A 14,636-nucleotide genomic window follows, 5' to 3' on the forward strand; every position below is an offset into this window, starting at 1 on the left:
GGGAAATGATGCAACGAGGTCATCGACCGCCTCGATCAACTTGACCTCGAACCACGGCGAGCAGAATGGTGAGTCAAACTATGCTTCAGCGTGCATAATGGACTAATAATACATCGTAGGGTACATTAGAGATGAGTGGAGGACATCGTGTCCTGGAAAATATGATACAATCCAACCCGCACCGGGAAATGTCCATCGTTCGGTGCACGATACAATTACATGGCATTCGCAGCCAAGGTCGATCCGGGAGCGATGGCAGGGCCCGCAGCGCTATTGCGCGACGATGCGATCAAACTCGGAAGAGAGCAGAGTTGCCCTCCATCTTCAGGAACCGGATCTGCTCGTGGCCGCCCTCTTCGCCAACTCTGCAAGGTCAGATCCCCAGTCAGAACCCTGGTCAAACACAAGCAATCGATGGCAAGGTACGCACGAAGCCTCGGCGAGGACGACCTCAGGCACCGCAGAGCCTTCTGGTGTCCACTCGACCTCAGTGGCGAGCTGTTTCCACCACCGTTCCGTCAAGAGTGCACGCTATCGCAGAACGGCACGATTGAGCTCACAATGTTGTGTCCCAGAGGTATGCCGTTCAGCTGGGGGTCGTTCCCGACCCTGACCGCCTCTGGGTTCCATCGTTTCTGTAAGGCTAACAACCCGGTCTTCAGGCCCTCGCGGTCGACGGGGCGTCCGCAGAGCGTGCCGCACGCTTCGCGGCCGAAGTACTCGTTGAACCGGGTTGTAAAGAGGTCCACTGGTCCTGGACCGAGGTGCATGCCGCCGTGGTGCGGCATGGCGACGTGCGGGGACGCCATGAGCTCGCAGAGGCAGTCCGAGAGCCAGCGGTTGGATGATGCTGCTACCGACATGTGTCTGGTAGAGACGAGGAGTCTGAGGATAGTTCTCTTTAGACTCGAGACGAGCGTAGTGATGTGTGGAGTTTGGTGGGTATGTTGAGTGAAATGCGCCCTCCATGAGCGGTTATTATATGCCCTGCGACGCCATAGGAGAGCACAGCACTAGATGTTCCAGAGGGGCTCGACACGGATCCTAGTCTGCGATCGAGAACAGTCCCAGCCAAGGTGTAGCCATACATATGGTATCCGTTCGGAGCGCCCTGTGCGCTCTCGAGTGGAATGAGCCAGGCTCGGACGGACCACGGAAATAGGAGCATTCGTTGAGGTTCGACCGGTTGGACGTATCCAGGTCAACACTGTACGCTCCTGTCTCCGGCGATTGCAGGAGCTGGAGCCCGACCGCAAAGGTCCATGCAGGCCTAGGCCTTCGTGCGACGGGCAGTGACTAGTGGATAAATTCTTGTGAATACGGCTATGATACATGGACAGCGTGAATCGAAAGCGACAGCAGATCTTAACCAAGTGAATGCAGAAACCCTCAGAAATGTCCTACGCATCGTCGTCACTCTCAAACTCTAGAGGTTTGTACTTGCGTGCCTTCTTGGTGGGATTGGCCAATGAGACACCCCTCACTTTGCTGGCCGCTGGAGCGGGCTTGTTCTCTGCCGTGGGGGTGGGCATCAGCAGGGTCCGCCCATATACGACAAAGGCCGACGCACTGGAGTAAAGCTTCGCAGGGTCGGTCATCAAGGCATTCTGCTGTCGTTTCGTCTTCTCGAGCTCGGCCTTCAGCGCCTGTATTTCTTCCTCGGCTTCATCGGCCTTGCGCTTGTACCTATTGTCCGGAGCTGGCGTCACTTCCGAAGCCTTTTCCTTACCCTTGGCGTTGTGAGATGTATGGTGCCTCGTCTCGGTCGCAGGGGCAACCTCAGGGGAGCGCCTGTTGCGTGTTTTGGATAAACCGGAAGCTACGATCCAGAAGAGTGAGAGAGATTCCATTGCACGGAATGGATGGGGACCGACTGGATGTGGCGGGTGCAAGACTCGGTAAATCAATGGTCGACGGGTAAAGGCGGCATCCTCGAGACTGCGCCTGCAATGCGATCTGCAGGAATGACCGGTACCGTTTAGGCTGTGAACCCATTAGCGACATTGGTATACCCGTACCTCCGCGAAGACCTTCGTAGCATATACCACTGCATCCCGCAGAGGCAATTCGTTCAAGGCTATACTGATGGGTGTCTTCGCCTGGGTACCGAAGACGAGCTACGAGCACTCCAGTCGGCCTCAGTACGCTCTAGGCAAGATGCCGCGCCAGGCTGAGTGCCTACCTGGAGCGGCGCGGTCCTGTCGGAGCTCCGGCCTCCGATGGACAGTTCGCCTTTAGTGAATGTGTCCGCGAGCTTTTCCACGAAGGAGTCGACGAGGAACCCGGACAGCTTCGAGCCCTGCGGAGGCGGATTTAGAACGCTTGAGAACGGGAGCGGAGCGCGGGAGGGCGTACGATGACTTCGCGGACGTCCTTCTCCGTCCAGCGGCCCTGCCACCATCTTCCGTCGTCTCCCGTGAGTCCAACGTGGACTGTCCAGTTCGCGTCGTCCACGGAGGAGATAATGACGAAACGGGATGAGCCTTGGTATATGACCTGGATGAGTTCGTCCAGGGGTGTGAAATGGGAGATTGTGTCCGAGTCTGAGGACATGTTGGATTGCCAGTACTAGTGTGTTACTTCTTCTCCTCTATTAGATTACGCGTTTGATAAACGTGTGATATGAAGGTTGGAACGGGCTGGAATAAACGGTCTGTGGTGGTTCAAAGTGCAAAGCCACTCGCGCGGCGGGCGCCACAAAGGCGACGCGTAGACGCCCACCAATATTGATCGCCGCTGCTCTCATCTTATCTTATCATCCGGAGTAGCGGCTCCGCAATCCGGTGACTCTCTGTGATTATTGATATCGCAGTGCGCACGACCTCTTGCTCTCCTTCATTCACTTGCTTGGTAGCTGTAAGTCTCGACGGCTCGTCTGAGGTGCAATAAGACCGCAAAACAGGCCTCACAACTGGTGAGTGGAACCCCAGAACGTCCACACAATATCCTCACCAACAGATTGTCCATCAGCTCGGCGCATACACGGACCGTCCTCCCGTCTGGACCCCCGGATACAATGAAGACACGCATTATCCTCCTTGGGATCGGGTAGGTGCTGCCGGTTACCTGGTATACGGCGAACTCATCGGTTTGTAGCGGTGCAACATGCTCTGGTAAGACGACGCTGGCCAAGCACCTCCGCCGTATCTTGCCTAACAGTGTCATCATCCACCAGGATGTAAGTCAATCGCACCTCTGAATGCGCGATACATATTGATACAGTTGTACAGGATTTCGCGCCCGTTCGTGTTCTACCGCCGTCCTTGTTCGAGACGTGGCCTCATAGATGCTCGTAGCCTCAAGAGTTGATTCCCCTGCACCCAGTCTACGGTGTGCAAGATTGGGACCGTGCCGAGGGCGCCATAGACTGGCCCCGGATGGTCAAGGCTCTGGAAGAGGTACGCCGTCAATCATCGTATGAGGTTGACAGGTCTGACTTCGCGATGCAGGTCAAACGCACCGGGGAGATCCCACCAGAGCATATATCACACGACCACTTGAACGAACAGAGGGATGTACCCATAGATGACGTCGTATACCAGATGTGGAAGGCGCACTTCGAGCAAGTAGACCAGGAACATAGAGACAAGGGAGAAAAAGTCAAGTGGGTGATGGTCGACGGTTTCCTGCTGTACTGGCATCCGGTAGGCGCAGAACCATCGTCTCCACACTCGCGGCGGCTAACTGTCACTCGCAGGAAGTCGTAGAGAAGCTCGACTACCGTGTATTCCTCCGAGTGCCCGAGAGCGTCCTGAAACAACGGAGACACGACCGACATGGGTACCACACGGCAGGTAAGAACACTTTGCTCCGCCGCGGGGTTGAACAGCATCCTAACGCTCTTCCACCTCTTCCGTCCCCCGATCGACCCACCTCTTATAACCGCCCTTTCGCCGCCGGCTGAATTGCGCAACGTCTTGACGTTCCTTCCCGGAGTTCAATCCGACCCAGAGGGCAGCCTATGGCGCGACCCGCCCAATTACTGGGAACAGATCGTGTGGCCGGCCTACGTCGAGGCACACGAGGGAATCGTGGAGAACGGGGACGTCGAGCGCGGCCAGCCCAACGGCAAAGTCGCCGGCCTCATCCTGCTGGACGGACTCGACCTGAGCATGAGCGACATGGTGGACCGGGTCTGTGGGGTATTGGGGAAGTGAGACGCGGGGGCGGGGATGCGGCATAGAAACGATCGTGTATTCTAGACATGGGATTCGACTCGGCACGGCGGACGAAACATCGGCGTTGTGGCAAGAGCGTGATTATGATTCCGCCAATTTGTATTGGACGCTGCGCCGGGACGTCCTGAGCGGGCAGTCGCCGGACGGCCGACCGTTGCGGGGTTGCGAGTGCGGGGGAGGCGCGGGCGCTCCGGGCCGTCGGTGCCCCATTGGGCGCACTCGCCGCCGAAAACGTCGTCTGACCGGCGGGGGCGGGCGCGAATTCACATGGATCCGCCTCGCGTGATTCAGGTGACCGGGAGGGAATACGCCGTATAAGAGCTATGTTCGTCCCCTGGCGGTCCGTCTCATCCCTGCCCCTTCCTCCCTCCTACCCACATATCCTCCATGGCCCAAGTAATCGTCGTCGGTGGTGGCCTCGCTGGTCTCTCGGCCGCCCACACGCTCCTTGAGCGCGGGGCCAATGTCTTGCTCCTGGACAAGCAACCGTGAGTAGCCTTCCTGATGACGTAGAGATACGAGGTCGTTTCGAGGATGGTCCATGGCCGTGTAGGCGACTGGCGGAGGGTACATAGTACACAGGAGGTACCAGAGGAGATACCGCAAGGCATACTCTGGAGCTGGGCGCGAAATTTGCGGTCCCCTGTAGTGTTCACTCCTATCTCTTCGCTACGCTCGTAATGCGACTGGTCGCTCACAACTCCTTCCGCACTCAGATTCATGGGTGGCAACTCCACGAAGGCGACATCGGGTATCAACGGTGCCGGCACACAAAGCCAGCAGGACCTCGGCATCCCCGACAATGCTAAGACCTTCTTCGAAGACACCAAGAAATCGGTGTGTGACACCACTTGGGCGCGCAGCTACAGAATCTGACCACTTCCGCTCTGCAGGCACGCGAACTTGCGCGCGACGACCTCATCCGCGTCCTCACCGGTCGCTCCGGAGATGCCGTCAACTGGTTGCAGGACAAGTTCCAGCTCGATCTCTCCAAAGTCGCCCGTCTCGGCGGTCACTCGCAGCCCCGGACACATCGTGGAGACGCCCAGTTCCCCGGCATGGTCATGACCTACGCGCAGATGGAGCGCCTGGAGGACCTCGCCGAGAGCACGCCCGACCGCGTCCAGATCAAGAAGAAGGCGCGCGTCACGCAGCTCATCAAGGACCAGGCCGGCGCCGTTATCGGCGCCGAGTACGTCCACAACGGCAAGACGGAGACCGCATACGGCCCCGTCATTCTCGCTACCGGCGGTTACGCCGCGGACTTCACCGCGGACTCGCTCCTGAAGAAGTACCGCCCTGAGTACTGGAACCTGCCCACCACCAACGGCGAGCACTGCACGGGTGATGGCCAGAAGATGGCCCTTGCGATCGGTGCGAGCGCGATCGACCTCGAGAAGGTCCAGGTGCACCCGACCGGTCTTGTCGACCCCAACGAGCCCGAGGCGAAGGTCAAGTTCTTGGCTGCGGAGGCCCTGCGTGGTGTCGGCGGTCTTCTCCTCGACAACACCGGCGCGCGTTTCGTCGATGAGCTCCAGCACCGTGACTACGTCACTGGCAAGATGTGGGAGAACGGCAAGGTGAGCTCAAATCTGACACTTTCATGAGCGCCTGCTGACAGCCGTGCTCGAATGTAGTTCCCCATCCGTCTTGTGCTCAACGGCGATGCCTCGAAGGAGATCGAGTGGCACTGCAAGCACTACGTCGGACGTGGGCTCATGAAGCGCTTCGAGAGCGGAGAGGCGCTCGCGAAGGAGATGGGCCTCAAGCCCGAGGTCCTGAAGAAGACCTTCGACGACTACAACAAGGTCGTGCGCGCGAAGAAGGACCCCTTCGGCAAGAAGGTTAGTACCCATCTGATCTTTAACGTACTTAATGAGACTGACCCCTGTGCAGTTCTTCTCGGGTGGCGAGTGGAAGTTCGACGACTACTTCAACGTCGCGATCATGACCCCTGTGCTTCACTACACCATGGGTGGTCTTGAGATCGACGCTGAGTCGCGCGTTGTCGACACGACCGGCAAGCCCATCCCTGGTCTGTTCGCCGCCGGCGAGGTTGCAGGTGGTGTCCACGGCGCCAACCGTCTCGGTGGCTCATCATTGCTCGGCTGTGTCGTTTTCGGCCGTGTCTCCGGTGACTCCGCGGCGTCGTACCTCCTCCAAAGGATCGGTCCCCTCGCGGAGAAGGCAGCAGGCCGTCTCGGCGCTGTTGCCGGCCACCTCGGTGCTGAGTCGAGCTCAAGTTCAAAGGTGTGCATTCGTGTTGCAAGACAGATTGACCGTGTATTGAAAACGATTGGTAGTTTGCGCCCGCGCCCGCTCCTGCGAAGGAGGAAAAGAAGGCTGAGGCTGCGCCAGCAGCGTCAGGGGAGAAGTCCTTCAGCGTTGAGGAGGTGCAGAAGCACAACAAGAAGGACGACTGCTGGGTGATCATCGACGGCAAGGTGCTCGACGTGACCGCGTTCATGCCCGACCACCCGGGAGGCGAGAAGGCGATCCTTCTCTACGCCGGCCGTGACGCGACCGAGGAGTTCAACATGCTCCACGACCCCAAGGTACATTTCCAGTCCGCGGCGCTACAATCTACGTACATCCACTAACGCCGTGTTTTACTCAGGTCATCCCTCGGTACGCGCCCGAGGCGGTCATCGGCTCGCTGAAGAAGTAAAAGCTGGGCTTGGTGCCGGCTGGACTTCGCTGCTAGTATTTTGGTTGTCGCTTAGCTAGTACTGTTTGTTTTGATCTTATACCACATCTCCCCTGCTATCGCACATTGTGGTTGTAATATATGTAGTCCCTCTTTATAGTCGCTTATTCTGTTGTTTTGGAAGGCCATGCGATCGCGCGCGAACACCTCTACTATGTCCGTGTCACTGTCTGCTGAACTTTGGTTGCCCCCTCGTCCTCGTTTGCCCTGATCTGCTTGTTCATGGCTTCTTTGCATATAGACCTGTCAAGACTAAGGCCGGCGCCATCGGGAAGGGTTATTGCGGGGTGAGTAAGCACGTGTCCCTTGTGGCGTCATACTGACCGGAGGGACCAACTCCAGGTGTCGACGCGGCTTCGACGCTTTGGCCCCGCTACTTGGGTCCCGAGTTTACCACAGCATTGCACTGTTTGAAACATCCACCTCCAATATTTGGACGCTAAGGCTTCCACGCTTGGTGCGAAATCAAGCACGAGGCGATGGGTCTGCCGTCGTCCGCTGCGCTATGTCCGGGTGAGGCTGCGGTTCCGCCAATACGTCCAACCTTCCTTGATGTTAACCCCTGTAGGGTGCTTTGTTCATTGTTCCTTCCAGTCAGGCCACCGCTCGTGCGGTCAGCGGTGGAGTCTCACTGGGAAGCTGGCCATAGACACCAAGACCTTATCCGGAGCCCCCACGCACGTAAACTTCAAATTGCGCGATTATCGACGGTCGCCCCCGGTTTAGCCGGTGTTGTCCGTTCTACGAGGACCATGCTCGCCACTCCCCTCCGCTTTCAGGTACCTGCGACCGCTAGGAGTGCGGGCGCCACAGGCACGACCGCGCTTTGCTGTGGTGCCATGCTAGCGGCAAGGATGTGTCCGCGAGGGCCGAGCGCACCCATCCGCCCTATCCGCCCTACCGCAGGCGCGACCGACGCTTTGCTGACCTGTCAAACGTCTGGCAGTCGTGACGACTGCCGAGAAATTTACTTGGACATGTACGAGGACGCGAAGCGTATATAAGAGTATGCGAACCACTCGAGGTTCTCCAGCAAGCATCACTCCGACAGCCTGCAAATCCTGCTCTATTGCACGCCCCGACGCCACCGTAAAACATTGAACCCTCTTTCCCCGTTCCTACCTCATCCGTAGTGAGTTCCTTGCCGCTCAACCATGACTTCTACTAATCGAGATTTCCGTCGACGTTGCCAAGGCTATGTCGATGTATTCGATCCCACAGCAGTCGCACTCTGGCTCAGGCCGGCGAGACCCCGTAAAGTGCGCAATTGGGTGCCAGGAATGGGCAGCGACCTCCCGGCGGCACCTGTGCACCCACCCCATTATCAAGGGCCCGCGCAGCGCGCAGGCATTCTTGGCTTACCTGCAGCAGTCGCCTGAGGTGCGCCCGGGCAACCTGGTCGAGGGGCTGTGGCTCCGTGCGCAAAACAGCAACAGGGGCACAAAGGACCCCTGGATGAAAAACTTGATCATTGCGCTGACAGGCCGCCTCCCGAACCTGAGGTCTATCACTCTCCAGAACTGGGGCCCCGTCGTCATCTGCTCAAATCTCACCGCCGCTCTTCGGTCTTTCACGCAGATCACCACCCTCGACCTCCAGGCGCCCGTCTTCTCCTCCAGCGCCGACTTGGAGCACGTCGTGTTCGCGCTACACGGGTTGTCATCCTTGCGGCTCGACTATGTCTCCTGGAAACCCGACCCGGACACGAACGCCTTGCCGCTGAACACGGCCATCTACCAACTGTGGCCGCTGCCACTCTCGAAGGTTGAACTGTATTCCATGCACTCTGACACGGTGGGACCGCTGTTTCGCTGGCTCGGGCGCCACGGATGCCGCCCTTCGGAGCTCGTCGTGAGCCGCATATATGAAAGGCATATCGCATACCTCTCCAATTACATGGCCTTCATAGGCGACCGTCTCGAGGTCTTCGACTTCTGGCCGTTGTTCTCGTATCAAGGTACGCCCCCCTTTATCTCAGCCGTTGCCCCTGGTCGCAAAACTGACACGCTTTGCAGGAAACCCGGTGCAGAATGTGGAGACCCTATTCGCACACAACCTGAAAGTGTGGTCGCTCACCCTGCAGACCAATGGATCGCGCGGGGGAGGCCACGAGAACTCATGGGTGCCCGAGGTGCTCCGCAGCGCGAGACGATGCCCTCTGCAGAAGATCACCTTCGCGATGTGCTTGGAAGACGAGCGCGCGCTCCAAACACCGTTGTGGAGGACCATTACCGATATTATCCGGCAACATTTGCCTAGGACGCTCCGCTCGGTTGCGTTCGTCCATAAACCCATAAAAGACGAGACCAGGTACTGCAACAACTTCCTCCAGGATGGGACACTCGCCTTCCGGAGATGCTTCGCCGAACAGCTGGAATCCGTGGGCATTCACGTCGAAGTGCGGAATGCCCCGGTCCTCGACCTCAACGCCTACGACTTGGACGATTGAAGATCGCCATCGGTTTTTCTGCTGGCATTTCTCGTGCATTTCGTAGCATCGCGCCACAACGGTACTCGTACTAGGACAGTTCCCTCGTCTCTTCGCCTCCTTCGTCTCGTCCTGTGTAGAATATTTTTCGTATCATCAGTCCCTTTCTTGTCCTTGTTCGTGTCCTAGCTTTCTTTCGATCAGTTATCCTCATCACTCTACATTGCCATCTCTACTTACTCCATCGTCTTCGTGTGACGCACAGTTTTTATCTGAGCCGTGTCCCGGTGCGTTCAACTCCTCAGATTGACAATACTTATGCTATGTTCTGCTTTCTATGACGTGCATAATCGATTGACCGTCAATTCATCTTCGACTGGCCTGAAGTGCTACGGATAGAGGGTTACATTTAAGCTGGCCTGTGCGCTCCCACACGCAGACTGCGGCTCATTGATCGGATTCGCTCGAGCTGAGAAGACGAGGAGCTTGAACAATGTACATTATCATTCAGAAAGAGTCGTTAAGCGGGCTTGCGCTACATCATAATAGGACAGTAAAATACACATCGTACAGAGGGATCTATGGTCGTAGGAGTCGTATGAAAACACATCGTCAGAGGGCAGGGGCCCGAGTCATTGGGAAAGTGGTACTCTCAGGCCCACACGCGAGTGTACGGGTTGTTGTGCAAGTATTGCGCCCAACCATCTGAGGATTCATATCAGTCGGAGTCATCCGGGAGCGCCGTAGAAGAGAAACGTACTGTAGTTATACGGCAAGGTAACCGCGGCGCGACTGTACTCCGTCAGCGGGGTCCAGGTAGGACGCCAGTTGATCCCGTAGTTGTTGCCCGACCACCACGAAGACCCATTGAAAATGTTCATGGGACGCGGAGCTGGTGGTTTTGCAGGGGCAACAACTTGGGGAGTGGTGGCTGGATGACGAAACCACGTAGTCGGATACTGCCAGTTGGGTGCCGATCGGTGATGGGTCGCGGTTGGGATATGGGGCGCAGCTGGGCGATGCCTGGTAGGTAGGTGATATGGAGGAGGTATGTAGTGCATCTCTGGATGGTGGGCGGCCTCTGGGCGTCGGAAGCGGACTCTTTGGTTGGGGGAGTCTCCAAAGGTGCGACGAGAGGAGTGTGGAGTATCCTCGTGGTATGGTTCGTAAGGTACCGAAGTTACTCTTTCGTGAGACGTCCGTTCATCTAAAGACTGCACCAACGAGAAGGGTCAGTTGGACGGTCTAGGCGGCGAGATACTATTCGATACGTACCCCCACGTATTCCCATAATCTCTTAGCCGCATTCAGGCGTGCGCCGATCCATGTGTCTGGTAGCTCGCAGAACCTAAAGAAGGGGCTGTGAGCATCTTGCGAAGTGGTGTGGTGCGGAACGGCACGTACTCGTCGTACAGATGTTCGTACGACCTGATGTCTCCGGATGAGACTTCAGGTCGCAAGAGGTCCATGATCTTGACAGCTCCGTCTACGTAGCGGCGCGTCCTGGCGCGGCTGCCGTCTTCGTATCCGATGTTTTCCAGCCATCGACGACGGTGAGGTCTTTCGACGGAGTCTTTGATCTCATGGATCACCTGTAGAATGTGAGTGGAGCCCGGCTCGGCCATTCTGAAGTCGCGTAGGAGTCGCAGGAGTGAGTATAATGCAGAACCCGAGAACCACGAGGTAGGGCTTTATACACGCATGCGTCGTCTGAGTGCGCCACATTCTGGTATTCGGGGCCGACCCAGGAAGGCAAGTACCAGGCGGTGCTGAGCAGCGTTTTGTACTGCCGTCGCCGCAGCAACCGTGCTTGTGTGCTGCAGTGGGCCATGGGAAATGGGCGCGCGCGAATTCGGAGGGTGTGGTACTTGTGTAAGTGGTGTTGGGCGCTGAAATCAAACCGCGACTGGAACAGATGGCGGGGAAAGCCCGACCCGGACGTTTTAGGGAACAAAAGAGTTTCATAAAGAGATTAAAACGTCACCACGCAACGGTAGTCTGTGGGCGTACAGATCACCGCTCGCCCCACTGCCTGCCCAACAAATGTAACAGATTCCGATGTTACGATGCAGGACAGGGCAGGCCAGGGTGCCGGCAAATCCGGGCGTGACTCATCGCGAGCAACGTGGCCTTTCGACCTCTGCAGTTGTCGGAGGATTAATTGATTCATCAACGACGTACTTTCCGGTCAACTGGTGGTCAGTGCATATAAAAGAATGCCCCCGAGTTCACAAGCCTCATAGGGCCCATCATTACGATCATCATAAGATTCCAGAGTGTCCGATACAAGTCAGTCAGCGTTTGATATAGTCCGTCCATAGTCCATCGTCGTCCGGTCGCAAGACATGATTTTGTACCATGGACGGACGTCCATCGCCACAGCTGTGCTCAGAGAGCTGCGGGTACTGCGTTCCACGTCTGGCGCGAGTTGAGCACATCCGAGCACACCCCAAGCGTCACCTGTATCATTCACAACATCAGTGTTTCCCGACGACGCGCAGGAACGTGGTACAGAGGGCGTACCGGAACATTCAATGCCGCCCGTCCGAGGGTGATGCAATTCCCGTCCGCGTTTGACACCGTCGAGTCGATGACCCAGAGCTGTGTCGGGTCGCTGTCGTCGCAGGGCGCCATGTGCAGCGTCTGTGTCGCAGTTCCTGGCACAACGCCGTTCGCTGTGACGCAGAAGTCGCCGAGGGCAATCTGGGTGGGGACACCTGACCCCTTCACGGGGATGAGGGCGGTGATGTCGCTCGCGGATCCGTCGCCCGGGTTGGATGCCTGGAGATCAGCGGTAGCGCTAGCTGACGCCGGAGCGAATACGAGCGAGGGATCTGGCATGCGTCAATAACATGTATGAAAGACCTTCGCGGAAAGGCTCACTCTGAGTAGAGACAAAGTGGGTGGGTACGCCTGGTGCGATGACGTCGACGGGGGCGCCGAACGCGAGCGCGAGGGCGGTAGAGACGATGACAGCAAGAGCGAGCATGATAGTACTTCGTGAGGTTTGTTGGGTGGTCTGGGTGTTGAGTACAAGCTGAGGGCTGGTGCCGAGTGTCGCAACGATGAGCAGTTTAAATACGTTGTCGGCAGTGGGACCCTTTGACAGTTGAACCGAGCAGCTGACCACTACGCAGGCGGCCACAGACCGTGCCAAGGGCCCCATCAGAGATGGGCATCCTGCAAACTGGGTGTCCCTAGCAGGCTATTGCAAACTAGACAGCAACTAGGTCAGTCGAACGAACCGGAATGATCACAGCCACGGTGTTGTCTGAGAGGCGCGGTGTATGCCCGTCTGGGAACGCCGTCGGCGGCTCTTCACCGCGTTCCTGGCGACTGGATTTGCGCTGCGGCGTCCAGCCCCATCCATGGAGTAGAGCCTGGAGGGCAATATATTTGATGATACATGCGGTGGGGTTTCGGAAGCCGTTCCGAGTTCGCCATAGACCAGGACAGTTCTAGCCTCTCGCTACTCGCGAGACGGCGGCGATGCTCAGCTGAGCGTGAAAGACCTCGGGCAGCACTCTAACATAAGCCCAGAAATCCACGTAAGTACACTTCACAGTAATAAGAAAGCATACGAAGTATATAACATCCTAGCAGGAGCAATCGCAGGAAAGAGTGGACGCGAGAGGCAAGGACAGACGTGGGCGCTAACAAGCGCATGGCAACGCATGGCAACGACATCGGGTAGTAGATCTTAAGCTCCTTCAAGAAATTCTTGTCTTGACTCCTGCTATCCTGCACTGCCGTTCCTACCTGCGTACATTCTCATCCTATCACCTCGCTGATTCTATTGTGACTTGGGAAACCTGGTTGCTATGCACTGGCATGACACGCGCCGATGTCTTCACTGGGACACCGTCTCGACTCCTGTTGAATACTGCTCGTGCACGCCATGGCCCCGAACCCGTCGGAACTACGTATCCCCAGGCTGGAACTCTCGTAACCTGGATACAAAATCGTGAGCTGCGTACTGGGACTTTATCTTTCTCTCATAAGCTTTTTTGACCGAGATCGTCTCTAGCTCTCTACGGATGCGAACAAGTCGAGCGTATCAGAGCATGATCATCGCCTTCTGAAAGTTATGTTCCGCTTCGGGTTGCGTTAGATCCTGATTCCCGTGGGCCGTCCAGCATACATCTTACAGCCTAGATGTATATCAGAGGCCATGGGCTTCGTGTTGAGAACCTCCGCATACTTGATCCGACGCAGCGGTCCTCTCACTATACCTTGTCAGGGCCTAGAATCAGGATTCATGTAGGAGACCAAAGGGTCCCACGGCAACACAACGTCGCTGCTGACGCTTCTAGTGACATCCGCTCGAAGATGGAGAACGTTGGGAAGATATCACAGAGTTGCATGCCACACGCAACCGAGGTGCTTCGACTACCAAAATAGTCATTGCTCTCCGCCTACGTACGGTCGCCGGCCAAAATGAACCCATCGCATCGGCCTTGCAACACGTGCTTTCAACTCGCCGCATGCCGCAACATAACATGCACAAAACCACGCCCGCTTAAGAGTGTTTGTCACTCTCTTCGTCTTGCAATTCTCCCTACGTTCAACATTCACCCTCCTCGATGTTATTCCCTTGGCTTATGCTTCGTCTCTCCTGGCTCGTGTCCGTATTTGCAGCGGGGATTTTGGCTCAATCTCCGCCACAAACGTTCTTTCCAGCTAGTGTTCCTTTGGCTATTCGCTCTCCGTACATGAGTATTTGGTCGGCTACATCAAACGTTTCCGCACCCCCGTCGGATTCCTGGCCTCTTTTCTGGGGACAACACGCGGTACTATCCATTTTTCTTTACAGCGTATCGATTTGTCTCACGGTTCACAGACGATTATGGATCTTCAAGGAACCGTCAGGGTGGATGGAAAAACGTACCTGTGGACGGGGCAAACGGAGACGACTATAGAGGCCTTTTCTGCAAACCTCTCCGCCGTTCGAATCACACCAACACGTACGATTTTCGTCCTGCAAGCAGGCCCCATTAACGTGACCATCACCTACCTGTCGCCAATTGAAGTAAGGCATCCTGCACTGAATCATACATCCCACTATATCTCAGCTTCTTTTACCAGCCATCCGAATGGGTATTGCAGTCCTTCCCGTTCTCCTATGTGTACTTCGAGGCAGCCTCGCTCGACGGCCGCCCTCACACGATCCAAGTTTATTCAGAGCTCACCGTGTTGAACTTCTGTGTCTACGGCTGTGCCGGACCGGGAGTGGCAGTGATAGTGGCTGTGCGTCTACCATACGCCAGCATGGACTTTCCTACTTACCATATACGTACATTCTTTTGTTCTGTACTTACTTGGC

The 14,636-nt window shown here is 56.7% G+C and overlaps 9 protein-coding genes across 9 annotated transcripts in view; 4 read left to right on the forward strand and 5 right to left on the reverse strand.

Moving 5' to 3' along the window:
* Positions 1-67: 67 nt before the first annotated feature.
* Positions 68-939, reverse strand: TRAVEDRAFT_26392 (uncharacterized protein). The gene is made up of 3 exons (XM_008035351.1): positions 561-939; positions 431-498; positions 68-365 (listed from the first exon to the last, which is right to left on the reverse strand). Exons 1-3 carry the CDS (start codon positions 861-863, stop codon positions 290-292), a joined length of 447 nt encoding a protein of 148 aa, XP_008033542.1. The 5' UTR covers positions 864-939; the 3' UTR covers positions 68-289.
* A 461-nt stretch (positions 940-1,400) lies between these two features.
* On the reverse strand, positions 1,401-2,553 carry TRAVEDRAFT_112915 (uncharacterized protein; the record flags this gene model as incomplete). Its single annotated transcript, XM_008036075.1, has 6 exons — positions 1,401-1,513; positions 1,571-1,791; positions 1,871-1,956; positions 2,019-2,117; positions 2,183-2,299; positions 2,356-2,553. 6 exons carry the CDS (start codon positions 2,551-2,553, stop codon positions 1,401-1,403), a joined length of 834 nt encoding a protein of 277 aa, XP_008034266.1.
* A 463-nt stretch (positions 2,554-3,016) lies between these two features.
* On the forward strand, positions 3,017-4,157 carry TRAVEDRAFT_113718 (P-loop containing nucleoside triphosphate hydrolase protein; the record flags this gene model as incomplete). The annotated part of the gene is made up of 7 exons (XM_008036076.1): positions 3,017-3,048; positions 3,097-3,178; positions 3,231-3,242; positions 3,297-3,398; positions 3,450-3,644; positions 3,698-3,794; positions 3,937-4,157. The coding sequence occupies 7 exons, from the start codon at positions 3,017-3,019 to the stop codon at positions 4,155-4,157; spliced, it is 741 nt and encodes a 246-aa protein (XP_008034267.1).
* A 408-nt stretch (positions 4,158-4,565) lies between these two features.
* On the forward strand, positions 4,566-6,846 carry TRAVEDRAFT_113884 (fumarate reductase; the record flags this gene model as incomplete). Its single annotated transcript, XM_008036077.1, has 7 exons — positions 4,566-4,666; positions 4,895-5,015; positions 5,072-5,758; positions 5,816-6,022; positions 6,075-6,440; positions 6,512-6,733; positions 6,796-6,846. 7 exons carry the CDS (start codon positions 4,566-4,568, stop codon positions 6,844-6,846), a joined length of 1,755 nt encoding a protein of 584 aa, XP_008034268.1.
* Positions 6,847-8,082: 1,236 nt separating this feature from the next.
* Positions 8,083-9,334, forward strand: TRAVEDRAFT_43179 (uncharacterized protein; the record flags this gene model as incomplete). The annotated part of the gene is made up of 2 exons (XM_008035602.1): positions 8,083-8,842; positions 8,901-9,334. 2 exons carry the CDS (start codon positions 8,083-8,085, stop codon positions 9,332-9,334), a joined length of 1,194 nt encoding a protein of 397 aa, XP_008033793.1.
* A 631-nt stretch (positions 9,335-9,965) lies between these two features.
* On the reverse strand, positions 9,966-10,194 carry TRAVEDRAFT_43180 (uncharacterized protein; the record flags this gene model as incomplete). The annotated part of the gene is made up of 2 exons (XM_008035603.1): positions 9,966-10,018; positions 10,074-10,194. The coding sequence occupies 2 exons, from the start codon at positions 10,192-10,194 to the stop codon at positions 9,966-9,968; spliced, it is 174 nt and encodes a 57-aa protein (XP_008033794.1).
* A 231-nt stretch (positions 10,195-10,425) lies between these two features.
* TRAVEDRAFT_69084 (uncharacterized protein) lies at positions 10,426-11,151 on the reverse strand (the record flags this gene model as incomplete). Its single annotated transcript, XM_008036080.1, has 3 exons — positions 10,718-11,151; positions 10,589-10,661; positions 10,426-10,527 (listed from the first exon to the last, which is right to left on the reverse strand). Coding segments are annotated over exons 1-3 (396 nt in total), but the record flags the coding sequence as incomplete, so codon positions are not given.
* A 384-nt stretch (positions 11,152-11,535) lies between these two features.
* Positions 11,536-12,332, reverse strand: TRAVEDRAFT_69085 (uncharacterized protein). The gene is made up of 3 exons (XM_008036081.1): positions 12,197-12,332; positions 11,837-12,147; positions 11,536-11,773 (listed from the first exon to the last, which is right to left on the reverse strand). The coding sequence occupies exons 1-3, from the start codon at positions 12,300-12,302 to the stop codon at positions 11,702-11,704; spliced, it is 489 nt and encodes a 162-aa protein (XP_008034272.1). The 5' UTR covers positions 12,303-12,332; the 3' UTR covers positions 11,536-11,701.
* A 1,582-nt stretch (positions 12,333-13,914) lies between these two features.
* TRAVEDRAFT_114910 (uncharacterized protein) overlaps positions 13,915-14,636 on the forward strand; it is a gene marked incomplete at both ends in the record, with an annotated part of 9,372 nt that continues 8,650 nt past the window's right edge. The window contains 3 exons of the mRNA XM_008036083.1: positions 13,915-14,103; positions 14,127-14,342; positions 14,399-14,503. Of these exons, the coding sequence (XP_008034274.1) occupies positions 13,915-14,103; positions 14,127-14,342; positions 14,399-14,503 (510 nt within the window). The remainder of the gene's footprint in view (positions 14,104-14,126; positions 14,343-14,398; positions 14,504-14,636) is intronic.

This window comes from Trametes versicolor (genome assembly GCF_000271585.1).
Source record: "Trametes versicolor FP-101664 SS1 unplaced genomic scaffold TRAVEscaffold_2, whole genome shotgun sequence".
Taxonomy (NCBI): domain Eukaryota; kingdom Fungi; phylum Basidiomycota; class Agaricomycetes; order Polyporales; family Polyporaceae; genus Trametes; species Trametes versicolor.

Bases quoted from the DNA above. Each gene is read 5' to 3' on its own strand.
- TRAVEDRAFT_26392 (XM_008035351.1), bottom strand. From the start codon at position 863: ATGTCGGTAGCAGCATCATCCAACCGCTGGCTCTCGGACTGCCTCTGC. The intron at 499-560 runs GTGAGCTCAATC...TGGTGGAAACAG, and splicing joins TACCTCTGGGACACAACATT to CTCGCCACTGAGGTCGAGTG. The intron at 366-430 runs GTGCGTACCTTG...CTGACCTTGCAG, and splicing joins GTCGTCCTCGCCGAGGCTTC to AGTTGGCGAAGAGGGCGGCC.
- TRAVEDRAFT_69085 (XM_008036081.1), bottom strand. From the start codon at position 12,302: ATGCTCGCTCTTGCTGTCATCGTCTCTACCGCCCTCGCGCTCGCGTTC. The intron at 12,148-12,196 runs GTGAGCCTTTCC...GACGCATGCCAG, and splicing joins CCACTTTGTCTCTACTCAGA to ATCCCTCGCTCGTATTCGCT. The intron at 11,774-11,836 runs GTACGCCCTCTG...TGAATGATACAG, and splicing joins GGGCGGCATTGAATGTTCCG to GTGACGCTTGGGGTGTGCTC.